Source organism: Anabrus simplex, chromosome 2 (assembly GCF_040414725.1).
Source record: "Anabrus simplex isolate iqAnaSimp1 chromosome 2, ASM4041472v1, whole genome shotgun sequence".
Classification (NCBI taxonomy): Eukaryota; Metazoa; Arthropoda; class Insecta; order Orthoptera; family Tettigoniidae; genus Anabrus; species Anabrus simplex.
In genome coordinates, this window is record NC_090266.1 from 975,545,873 (window position 1) to 975,559,447 (window position 13,575).

At 39.8% G+C, this 13,575-nt stretch overlaps 1 protein-coding gene across 2 annotated transcripts in view; it reads right to left on the bottom strand.

Annotated features, from left to right (window-relative positions):
- Positions 1 to 13,575, bottom strand: part of Iml1 (GATOR complex protein Iml1) — a 724,094-nt gene that overhangs the window by 20,574 nt on the left and 689,945 nt on the right. For both annotated transcript variants that reach the window (XM_067141784.2, XM_067141783.2), the window contains one exon: positions 879 to 1,078. In XM_067141784.2, the coding sequence (XP_066997885.1) occupies positions 879 to 1,078 (200 nt within the window). The remainder of the gene's footprint in view (positions 1 to 878; positions 1,079 to 13,575) is intronic.

Here is a 13,575-nt window from a genome sequence, read left to right on the forward strand (position 1 = left end):
TTTCACAGCTTGTGAATCAAAATCGCTTTCACACCCGACAGGAATTGCTGCAGTCAGTATATGGAAATCCATCCCAACCTGTTAGAGAGAGAACATTGTGCACAGGAACTGCATGCAATGAACATTTGGAGTCGGACACCTCACAAGAGGCCATTGCTCACACAGGCACATAAAGTTGTGCGTCTTCAATGGGCTAGAAATCATTGAACGTGGACAGTAGCTGACTGGCGGAAAGTAATGTGGTCTGACAAATCAAGTTTATGCCTGTATTCCAATGACGCACGTTGTCGAATGCACCGAAGGCCAAATGAAGCATTTCATCCTGGAGGTGTGCAAGGTCAGGTTCAAGCTGGAGGTGGGTCTGTGATGGGCGCGCTCGCTGAGGTGACCACTGACATGAACCAACATGTTTATTTAAACATTCTGGATGATCAGGTGTTGCCTGTCAGTCAACATTTGCATGATGAGTGTGCTATTGATACCCCAATTTTTCAAGATGACAACAGCAAAGTTCATCAGACTGGATGCATATGTGACTGATTTTATAAACACTCCCCATGCTATTACATCTCGATTGGCCTGCAAAATCACCTGACTTGAAACCCAGTTAGCACAAAGAACTGACCCCCAAGAAACTGGGAGAGTGGCCAGAAGAAGGAGAAGAAGAAGAGGAAGAAGAAGAAGAAGAAGAAGAAGAAGAAGAAGAAGAAGAAGAAGAAGAAGAAGAAGAAGAAGAAGAAGAAGAAGAAGAAACATCTTAATAAGGTTAAAAATATATGCACGGAGTTACTGAACTGAAGCACATTTAACATTCAAACACTTTAATTCAGTAAACCAGCAAGTAGTAACAAACTGAAAATGAAACAAGAAAAACCAACCTGACAGGGCTGAGATGGAATTAGGATGAACACATTTCCTGTGAGGTGAACATACTGGTGATGATGTGAAACACTGTTGTTTGCCAATGACGGTGAACTTATGCCTCGAGTCTCTACTGTACAAGGAATGAAACCAAATCTTTCAATGATAGCCTCTTGGAAAAGAAATAGTCGCTGGTTCCAGGAATCTTCACTAAACTCTGGAAAAGAAAGAAAGGAAAAATACCATTTAGTATGTATTACATGTATGGATCTTGAACAATACATAGTTCCATCCTGACGACTTTAACCATACAGTACGCTAAGGTAATATACAGTGGTGGCAGAAATAATAAGAACGCAGTCAATTCTCATACTTTTAGTTTAATTGGAGTGATGAATGTAAGTTCAATTTATTTGGATCCAACAGGAACATGTGCGCAAGAAGGCCTTAAAATGCTGAATATAATGCCAATTATACAAGGAAGGCAGTTAAGTTCGCAGGAGGAAACATCACAGTGATGCTTTTGCCATCGTGCATTGAAGACGTGATGATTTATAGAAACATTCTAAATTATACCATGCTACCATATGCGAGGGAAAACATACCAGCCAATTGGGTTTTTCAGCAGGATAATGATCGGAAGCACTCCTCGAAATTCATAAAGAAATGGTTTGAAGACAACTAGGTGTCTGTTATGCCTTGGTCGGCACAGGTGCCTGACTTCATTATTTTTTTGCAAGTGGTTAAATGTCACACTAAAATGCATATTGAAGATACTCACAAGCATTATCACAAAGCGAATTTCTAAGGAAGTAGAACACAGGATTCCGGAAGAACAATTTGGTTTCCGAAAAGGCAGGAGCACTCTCCACGCCATTAACAACTTAATTGATGATACAGAAGATACATTAAGGCATCCTCAAGGAAAATTCCATGTAGTCTTCGTAGATTACACCAAAGCTTTCGATACAGTAAACAGACGTATCCTAATCTCGAAGCTGGAAACAATAACAGGAAGAAATAAGCTCACTGTACTGATCCATAACATGATGACAGCCAATTTCATTCAGATCACAGATGGCGTAACCACATCAAAAACAATAACTCAGACCAATGGCATCCTACAGGGAGACCCATTAAGCCCCCTATTATTTAATGTCGCCACATACGATGTTGTACAGATGATTAGACAAGAGACGGAAGATATAAAAATCTACATATATGCGGACGACATGGTCACTGGATCGAATTCCACCTACAACCTGCAAAGAGCCATAAACCAACTTGAGAAGTGGGCACAGGAAAACAAAATGGAAATTAACACAGAGAAAACTGTACAGATGACATTCCGCAACGGAGGCCGAGAAGCTGCGGAGAACAGGATATATCTAGGACCGAAACCTCTTGTGACAGTCAACAGCTTCAAATACCTGGGAGTAACTCTGCAAACCACCGCCAGATCTTTCAGAATACACGTGAAATCCCGTGCAGCATCTGCCACAAAAGCAATTTTTGACATCAAAGAATTATCCAGATTATCATTAACAAGCGCTATGGCCTTATTCAACGCAAAAATAGTTCCCATTGCAACATACGGAATAGATATTATTTGGGATAAGTTAAGTCTAAAAGATCTAATGACTTTGGAAGCAGTTAAATCAAGATTCTTGAAAGCCGCTCTAGGTGTTTCGAAACACACAAAGTTGAGGCTAGTGTACAAGCTACCGAGAGAACCGTTCTTTGTAGAAGAACTGCGTATGAGACTCCCATCTACCGACAGCTCGAATAAACTGCTCCTTGAAAGACAAAAGAAATGAAGAGAAATCTGGCTGGACTTTTATACTACAGAAGCCATGGTAAATAGATCCTGGGCCAACACGAATCAATACCTGCGACACCTGGTGACCTCAATAGCTGTGCATGGGTACCACCACAAAGTATGCAAGAACAAGCGTTTTCACGATCCCGGAAATAACTATATATGTGAGTTGTGCGATCAACCTTGTGATCGTTACCACATTACCGCTTGTAAAAAACGAGTAATACCCCTGATAGACTATTGTGCTTAATTACTTATGTAACTTATGTACTGTAACATATATACACAACTTGTGAGCATTTCTTAATTAAAAAAAAAAAAAAATCACACTAACACATCAAAGGTTTTCGGCGACAGAAGGAAGGGAAAGGGCTAGATTGGGAAAGTAGCAGCCATAGCCTTCATTAAAGTACAGGTATGAAAATGGGAAACTAAGGACAACCATCTTCAGGTCTGCTGACAGTGGGATTCGAACCCACAATCTCTCAAATGCAAGCTCACAGCTATGCGACCCTAACCACACAGCCACCTCATTTAAACCCCACTGAAAATCTATGTGGGGAAGTGAAAAAAAGCTATACCAATGGAAAAAGTTACCAATAAAATTCAAAAGCTTGGAACAATATTCCAAAGGTAGTATGTGAGCGTTTGATGGACTCCATGAACTGAAGGTGCAAGGAAGTCCTAAAAAACAAGGGAAACAGTTGTGATCTTTTTTTGTTTTTCACCATGTTTATGACAGTGTTCTTATTTTTTCTGTCAGGCACTTTTTGTAAAACTCCATAAATTTTTAGATCTGAAATATAAAGAACAAAGTAGACTCATTTTCAATAAATCATAATGGTCACTGTACCAATCTGCAAGTTGTTTTAATGAAAATGTCCACAAATTGACCTGTAACGTTTAAAAATATTGGCTTTATGTTGTCGTTTTTATTATTTCTGCTGCGACTGTATACAAAATCTTTGACATAAATACAAGACTTCAAAAATTTCCCAAATATTATATTCTCCATTTACATTAAACTACAATAGTTATTTGTTCACAATATAGTAGGGCTTAACAGGGAAAAATGTGAATGTCTTACAATGTGAATTTGACCCTTTGGAGATATCTGAGGAAAGAGAAACTGAGAAATCTATACAGTGGAACTTTGGACTGCGAGCATAATTTGTTCCGGCAACATGTTTGTAATCCAAAGCGCTCGTATATCAAAGCAAGTTTTTCCATAAGAAACAATTGAAACGCGGATGATTCGTCTACAACACAAAAATATTTATTCGCATATCATTTCTAAAACAAAATATAACGCAAAACAAATTAAAGTGCACTTTCCCTCATAACAGAATCATTGTTAGGTGTGAGGGAGACGAGAGATGGCATGAAAAGAGTTACTGTGTAGCACGAATTTCACTAACGGAATCACTGCTATCTGTTGGCTCACTGGAATTGTTTTCTTTTCGTGCAACTTTAATAAGGAACCTGTCCAATGACTGTTGCTTTTGCCTCTTTTTTAGGATTTCACGAAAATGTGACATTGCATTGTCATTGAACTGATTCACCGCTCGCAATGCTACAGCCTTATTCGGGTGGTGTTTTTCTACAAAATTTTGCACCATTTCCCACATTTTGCACTTCTCTCGAATTTCAGTTGAAGTCAGAGATTCCATTGACTTTTCCTCCTCCTCTTTCCCGGACGAGATCTCCATAACCTCCTCCTGTTGTTCACGATGCAGGTCCATCAGTTCATTGGTGGTCAGTTGCTGGCTAAGTTCTTCCACCAGCTCTTGAATGTCCACGTCATTCACCTCCAGCCCCATGGCCTTCCCTAAGGACACAATTTCATTGACAATCGGCGGCTCATTGTCACCAACAATCCCCTAATAGTCACGGCCAAGAACACAGTCAAGCCATAGCTTTCCCCAAGCAGAAGTGAGAGTTCTCTCGGTGACTCCATCCCAGGCTTTATCGATGATCTTCAGGCAGTTCACGGTGGGGAAATGATTTCTCCCAAACTCTCTGACGGTAAGGTTTGTTCCTTCGGTCACTTCGAAGCATTGCTGAAATAGTGCTTTGGTGTATAGCTTCCTGAATTTCGAAATGACTTGCTGATCCATAGGCTGGAGTAGTGTTGGGAGGAAGGAACTTAACCTTAACGAACTTGAATTCCTTCAGTAAGTCGTCCTCAAGGGCTGGAGGATGAGCAGGAGCATTGTCCATAACCAGCAAGACTTTAAGCTGCAGATTATTTTCTGAAAGGTATTTCTCAACTACAGGACCAAAGACCTCATTCAACCATTCAACAAACGAACAGGGGAGGGGAAAACGTAGGCACACGTGACGCTCGTATTGGTGAACCTCGCTCGCTTATCAAGTTACGATTTATTTCAAATGTTCGCTCGTCTTGCAAAATACTCGTAGACCAAGTTACTCGCATTCCAAGGTTTTACTGTACTATAATTTTCCAATATATATTGTCCAGTTTATCAGCAGCCCAGCTGCCGACTCTGGAATTGTCTCTAAATCTAAAGAGTCTTATTTCATACAGTCCGAAAGGTTTCTTTCTTCCAATTCTAAACATCCATACCCACTGACATTTGACCACTAACTATTCATTTCAGATAGCCATTTATATTGCTTACACTGTGTGAGTTGAAAATTGCAGGACATTTAATGTCATACGTTCTGAAAGCTAAGTTCAATTTAATCTCTTTTAAGTGTTCACTATTCCCTGGATAATGGTATTTGCTACTTTGCTACTATGCTAAACTGGTCTGGTAAGTATATTTACAGTGAAAGTTGAGTGCTTTGGATCAAGGAAGGGAAAATGGCCACCTCCTAAATAGCCTCTTCTACAACATTGTAAGTAGACGTTTCCTTACCGTTTGTAGTTGAGTACACTGGACAACACCTCATTGTCTGTAGGGGAACTTGATACCAGCTAATATCTGTGGCTTTTGTATTTTAACTAGTGTAATCCTTGTCTTTGTGACCTCTGTAGCTCAGGCAGCAGCACACCGGCATCTCATCGCTGGATACCGTGGTTCAAATCCCAGTCACTCCATGTGGGATTTGTGCTGGAAAAAGCAGAGGCAGGACAGGTTTTTCTCCGGGTACTCCAGTTTTCCCTGTCATTTTCATTCCAGCAACACTCTCTAATATCATTTCATTTCATCTGTCAGTCATTACTCATTGCCCCAGAGGAGTGCGACAGGCCTCGGCAGCTGGCACAATTTTTATCCTCGCCGCATGATGGGGGGTTCATTCATTCAATCCCTGACCCAGTCACTGACTGGAAAACAAGTTGTAGGTCTTCATTTCCAATCCTTGTCTTTGTATTAAAAAACACGCACCCAGCATTCAAACAATCCATCATACTGCGTTTTCAATTCTTACATTCAATTATGAGGAAGACCACTTTCTGAATCCTTCCACATACTTTAGTGTAAATTATTGTACATATCAGTATACCAGTTTTTAAATATTTTAATTTCAGTTCCTTCACTATTTGAGCATTTTTTTCTTTTTTCTTCGCAACAGCCTTGTGCTTATATTATTATATTTTTACTATTTCACAGTCTATGTTAACCTTTCTGAAGCTTCACTATCTTCCTTGTGTAATCTTTATGTAACATTTAATTTCATTTTGTTAAATTAACAGTTTTTAGTTTAAGTAAGTAGTTTTCAGCTATGTGATTTAGATTTTATGTCTAACCCTATGTCCTGTTCTTCTGAAACGGGGTCGGGGATGAGGCGAGACGAAATGATATGGTATGCCTTTACGGCTGGATACCATTCCTGACACCAACCTCTGTTGAGGAGTTAATGAAAATGAAACGAATGATTGTGAATTAAATTGGGTAAGAAGATGGAAGGAATCAGTTGTGGCCTATGATAGGAACTGTCCCGGCATTTGCCTGGAACTGAAAATGGCAAACCACAGAAAACCATTCTCAGGACAGCCGATAATAGGGTTCGAACCCATTCACCTCCCGAACGCAGAGCTCCGCTCCAAAGTAATAGCGTGTTAGCACGCGTGGCCACTCCATTCGGTAGCTATGTGATTTAGGTGATTCCTTCTAATTTTTATTTTACATTTCACATATAACATACCTGCCAACTTTTAGAAATAAAAAATAAGAAGATATTTAAATTCTTGGATTTCATCACATATATTGTGCCATGGTCTGGGTGAAAAATGGACAGGATAAAAGGCATACATACCTACAGTTACAATGCAAATTGACCATTAAATTTAAAATCTTACATTAAAAAAAATTGTTACAAGAAAATGTACCTGATCATTTTCATTTATGAGGATGACACATACATACGAATTATATTATATCACACCGACACATGCAATAAAATTCATAAATACTAGTTTCCATTATAAGACTGTAAAATGAATGGAAATTTAATTTTATAGGTTCTCTGAACACTTGGAGACAATGTCTGTTATGTTTTTTTTTGGCCATAACGAGAAGAAAAAATACCAAAAACTGTCACCTGAAGTACACTCAACTCATTAAAATTATGAAGTAAGAATGAATACAAATGCACTGAAATATACGAAACTACAACATACAAAACAAATCAATATGTCTCATACATTATTAACATACGAGTCTGACAGGGGAAAAGCACAGACTTGCAAGAAAACGCACGTGGCCTACACCTCAAATGAAACTTTGCACAGAAACAATGTTAACAGCGCACAAATCACCCAATAACAAACTCATTTTTTTGTCCCGATTAATGGAGTCACTATCGCGCGCTAGCCTCTCTTGCTTGTAGGATGCTTGCCGTCCTGAATCCCCAGCTGTACAGCACACACGCTGCTGTGGTGAGCAGGAAACATGATACACGACAGCAACCAACGTTACACTCGCGAAATAAATCATCAAATAAATCCTCTTGAAAATGAGTTTGCGTAAATTACACCAGCATTTAAGAGTTTATCCTTTATCCTAGGGGAAGAGAATTGAACGTACTGGAGGTTATATTGGTCAAAAATAGGAAGAAGTAAAAATAAAGCAGAAAATCGGAAGACAAGAAACAAAAAGCTTCCAGGTAAATCGGAAGGGTTGGCAGGTATGGGTATAATAATAATAATAATAATAATAATAATTTATTTATTATCGTTCTGGCCATCTATGGACCACGTTTTACAGTCTTGACGTTATTTTTCACCAGTCCTGACTTCACATTCTGCCAGTACTTCTTCATCCTTGCACTGACTTCTTTCTTCTGTTCTTCTGTGTAGGTTCTCTTCTTCTTCTTCTTCTTCTTCTTCTTCTTCTTCTTCTTCTTCTTCTTCTTCTTCTTCTTCTTCTTCTTCTTCTTCTTCTTCTTCTTCTTCTTCTTCTTCTTCTTCTTCTTCTTCTTCTTCTTCTTCTTCTTCTTCACAAGTTCTTCCCCAGTCTCCTGGAAACCCTTGAACTCCTTCACTTTTTGTCTAAATTTGTTTCTGTCCAGTACGTCCTCTTTTTCTACTCCTATCCTGGCCAGGTCGGTCCTTACTTCCCGAAACCATTTTGGTTCCGTCTTCCTTAGGCTGAAGAAGCTGAAAATCCTTTTTGTCAGTCGGTTGGTGTCCATTCTCTGTAGATGTCCATAAAATTGAAGCCTTCGCTTTTTCATCAATACGACGACTTCCTCTGTCTTCTAGTATAGTTCTTTGTTGGGTCTAAGTCTCCTCTCCCCACCTTTCATTTTCGGGCCCAAGATCTTCCGGAGCATTTTCCTCTCTTTCTTTCTGATGTTCTCTAGATCTCCCTTTCCAATCATGTCCAATGTTTCTGCTGCGTATAAGCATTCAGGTCTGATGACTGTGTCCAGATGTCTTAATTTGGCTCCATATGACAAAGCTTTCTTGTTGTAGGTGTCTCTAGTGAGCTGATACGCTGTTTCCATTTTTCTCGCTCGTTCTATCAGAGCTAGCCTCTCTGATCCATTCTCTTGAACTATTTCTCCAAGATACTTGAAGCTCTTTACTCTTTTGACTTTCCCCTCTTTCAACTTTAACATTTGGGGAGCCTCTTTGATGTTGGTCATAAATTCAGTCTTACTGTATGATATTTGCAGTCCGGTCATTTCTGCTATGCTATGGAGTTGTTCCACTCTTTTCTTTGCTATTTCTATGTCACTGGCAAAGACTGCGATATCATCAGCATATGCCAGGCAGTCTATCTGTATAGCACCTGCCCCTCTTCCAATGCGGAATGCTTCTTTGTCTGGGATTCCTTCTTTCCACTTCCTTATCACCTTTTCCAAGACACAGTTAAAGAGAATTGGTGAGAGTCCATCCCCTTGTCTCACACCAGTCTTGACTTCAAAGGACTCCGATATTTCACCCATGAACTTGACCTTTGACTTGGTGTTGGTAACTGTCTGTTTGATGATATTCCTTGTTTTACTGTCCACACCAAATTCTTCCAGTATTCCGAATAACGTCTCTCTATCTACCGAATCATAGGCCTTCTTAAAATCCACGAAGACTACAACATATTTGCTTCGTCCCAGCATCTTGTACTTTATGATGTTCTTGAGATTAAAAATCTGCTCAGCGCATGATCTGCCTTTCCGGAATCCAGCTTGGTACTCGCCCAGTTCTTCATCGAGTCTTTCTTCAACCCTGGTTTGAAGGGCTTTAGACAGCATTTTATATGGGACCGAAAGCAGCGAAATTCCTCTGTAATTATTGACATCCTTCTTGTTCCCTTTTTTGTGTAATGGATGTATTAAAGCAGTTAGCCAGTCTTCTGGAATTCTTTCCGTTTCCCAAATAATTTTAAATAAATGGGTCAATGATGAGATTAATTCTGCATTTCCCATTTTGAGCAGTTCTGCCACAATACCGTCTTCACCTGCTGCCTTGTTATTTTTTAGCTCCTGGATGATTTTGGATACCTCACGTTCGTCAGGTGGCTTTGAATCTGGCATTGTTACCTGCGGTCGTTTAATTGCCAGTCTTTCTTGTGGACCGTCGCAATTCAGTAATCTTTTGAAATATCTGGCGAGAATTTCACAGTTTTCCTTATTGTTCATTCCTAGTTTACCCTCTTCATCCTCAAAACATAGACCAGGTGATTGATATCCTTTTAACTGTGACTTAAAGGTCTGATAGAAATTTCTGGTGTTATTTTTCTGGAAATTTTCTGAGGTCTTCTTCAGCTGATCTGTTTCATATTGTCTTTTCGCTTGCCTGAAAGTTTGTGCTGTCAATTTTCTTTGATCTCTGAAGGCAATCAAGTCACAGTTCCTTCTGGTGGAACTCCATTTCTTCCATGCCTCCATTCTGCACAAGAGTGCATCTTCACATGTTTCATTCCACCATTCACGTTTCTTTCGTTTCGCCAAGAGAATGGTTTTACTTGCAGCATGTTTATTATTGTCTCGAATGTCATCCCAGTTTACTGAATTAATGTTTTCCAGCTCTTTTTGGTACTGATGCTTTATTTCCTCACAAAGTTTTAATCTTCCCACATCGTATCTTGGTACTCTTTTCCCCTTTCGTCTTTTCCTGACTGGGAGAAGTCTCATCTTTATTTTGGTTAAATAATGATCAGAATCAACTAGGGCACCTCGTAATACTTTCACGTTCATGATTTCTTTTTGCGCTTGTTTAGAGATCGCCACATGGTCAATTTGGAATTCACCCAGAATCGGATTGGGAGATCTCCACGTTTTTTGTTTTCTTGGCAAGTGTCTGAATTTAGTTGACATAAGTTGTAGATTAAAGGCTCGGCACAACTCAATAAGCCTGTCTCCATTCCTGTTTGTCCGCCTGTGTGCCGGATATTCCCCTACTATTTTTCTGAACTTTTTCTCTCTTCCTATCTGAGCATTGAAGTCCCCCATTAATACCTTCACATTTCTTTTGGGAATCCGGGAGATCTGATCTTCCAATTCCTCCCCAAAACTATCAACTTTGTCTGCCTTTTTGCGGTTGTCTTCATTGGTCAGGGTGTGGGCATTGATTAATGTGTACGTTTTGTTTCCACATCCTAAATGCAGAAATGATAGGCGTTCAGAGAAACTCTCGAAACCTACAACGGAGTCTATTAAACACTTATCTACAATGAATGCTGTTCTGAATAGTGGGAGAGATTTAGTGTGGTCCACTATGATGGCTGGTTTTCCTTTAAATATCCTAAACTTTCCAGTATCGAGTAAGTCCTGTATCTTGTTTCTTGAACAGCCAAAACTCTTATTTCCCTTTCTTCCATTGTCTTTGTTAGTTCTTTCAATTTTCCGACCTTAAGTAGTGAGTTTACATTCAGAGTTCCTAGCCAGAACTTGCGTTTCATCTTGAGTCTGTGGTTCCCAGGGGACTCCAACTTCCCCTCGCGTTGTGGTGCAGGCTCTCCAGAACCCTTTGGCCTGCTTGCGCCACTTATCGTGGCGGTGGATTTCCCTTTTGGGCTGCCACCTGGAGTAGTTTCATCAATGCACTGGTAGTCCATAACGCGTTAACTGCCTAATCATTAGACGTGGCGAAGCAAGAATTGCTTCGCAGATATAGAACTGAGATTGTAAGTTCCAGAGCTTCCATTAATAGCCGCCCCTAACATGGGATAACAGACGCTGACCAGCAAGCCGCCCGATGCGGGAACAGACACCATAGCTGGATTTGTGGTTCATTGCCCCTTCCGCCTCACTTGCCATACCGAAGAACTTCTTCTCTGCCAAGTCAACCGTTGAGGTCTTCACCATAACCCCGGCAAGGGCCCTCCATACTTATTACCCCTGGAGAGAGGGTGTCCCAGTATTATAAATCCCCCAGGAACTGGGCTGGATAATAGTAATAATAATAATAATAATAATAATAATAATAATAATAATAATAATAATAATAATGACGTGTGGCCTCCGGAGAGGCCCGGTGCAGGTCTTTCTTGATTTGACACCCGTAGGCGACCTGCACGTCGTGATGAGGATGAAATGATGATGAAGACGGCACATATACCCAGTCCCCGTTCCAGGGGAATTAACCAATTATGGTAAAAATTCCCAACCTTGTCGGGAATCGAACCCGGAATCCCTGTGACCAAAGGCCAGGCCCCTAACCATCTAGCCATGGAACTGGACTACATTTCAGGTGAATGTACATCTTTAATATTTTAAAATGGTGCATCCTATCTTCTGAAAGTGCCTGTCTGATCTAGTTAAATTGTTATCTGATGTTCTTATTGCTGCTGTTGCTATATTTGCTTTGAAGGGAAGTCAAGATTATCTGTGTCTATGGAGGGCTTCGTTCCTACTGTTGTGAGTCAGTGTGTGTCATGTGAAGGATCCAGTCAAGGTTGTCTTGTGTTCTAGGGTCTGAGAATTTAATTATAGCGTAATATTTTGTTCTTCATTTGCAAGTGCAAACTTAAATTCTATCTGATTCCATTAAATTCACTTTATCATTTTTGGGTTGTTTACAATTTTAAAATTTCAGTCCAGGATTTGAGAAAATAGGATGTGCTAACCTTAAATTTAAGTTACTGTAACCATTGACACGTTACAATTGAAGTTTATATCCATAATATAATTGATTTCATATTTCATTAATTCATCACCATCACATATTCATCCATTTCCGCCAGGCTGAGTAGTGCAAACGGTAGAGCGCTGGCCTTCTGAGCCCAACTTGGCAGGCTTGATCATGGCTCAGTCTGGTGGTATTTGAAGGTGCTTAAATACATCAATAGATTTACTGGCATGTTAAAGAACTCCTGTGGAACAAAATTCAACAACCTCGGTGTCTCCGAAAACCGCAAAACCAATAACATTATTTTTATTATTATCATTATTATTATCATCATCATCCATTTCCCTTGTACAGCCCCCGCCAGGTTGGGATATTCATGCCACATTTCCATATTCCTCTATCAAACACCACTGCTCCTCTTTAACTGTGTTCCAATCTAGTTTTCTCAAAATTATACTATTCTTGATCATTTTCAACCACATTAGTCTGGGTCTCCCTCTTGTCTTTCCACTTTCCATCCTGTTCTCCATCATCTGCTTCAACATTCTTCCCTCTCCTATCCCCCAAACATGTCAAAACTATCTATGTTTATCTCCTTCTCCATTCTGTTGTAAAGCTTTTCCACTCCCATTTCCTTCCTGATGTCCTCATTTATTACTCTATCCTTTCTTGTCTTTCCTATCACACTTCTTAAAATTTTCATTTCACTGGCCTGGATTTTATTCTCCTATTTTCTTATCAGTATCCAGGTCTCCACTGCATACGTCAGTATGGAGCAGTAGTACATCTTATACATTAAATCTTTACACTTCATCGGTACTTACTTCCTCCACACCATGTTTCCTAAACTCTAGTAGACTGCATTTCCCTCTTGAATCCTTTTACTAATCTCCATGTCTAGCCCTGCATTCTGCATCAGTTTGTTTCCCAAGTATTTGAAGCTCCCCAAAATTTCAAGGTTTTGTCCCTTTGTTTTTATAATTCATCTCCCTTCTCTTTCTCCTGCAATCAGCACCATTGTCTTACTCTTTTCCATGCTGATCTTCATTCTATAATTTTCAATACCGTCACTCAAAATGCTATGTTGCCCCTGGACTTCCTCCCTATTTGGTCTCCACCACAAAATATCATCTGCAAACAGTATTACCTTCAAGATCCCTGTCCCCATATTTTACCTTTGTCTCCTTCACAATTTTGTCTACACCCAGTATGAATAACAGCAGTGACAGGACACTTCCTTGTTGTAGTCAAGTTTCATTCCAAAACCACACTGTTCTCCTCACGTTCTGGACACTGCTGCAACAATTTTTGTACATTGCTTGCACATATTCTATAATTTGTTTTCCTAATATTTTCTGTTGCATTACTTTCCATACCTTTGCTCTGCGTACACAATCGTAAGCCTTTTCTAAAT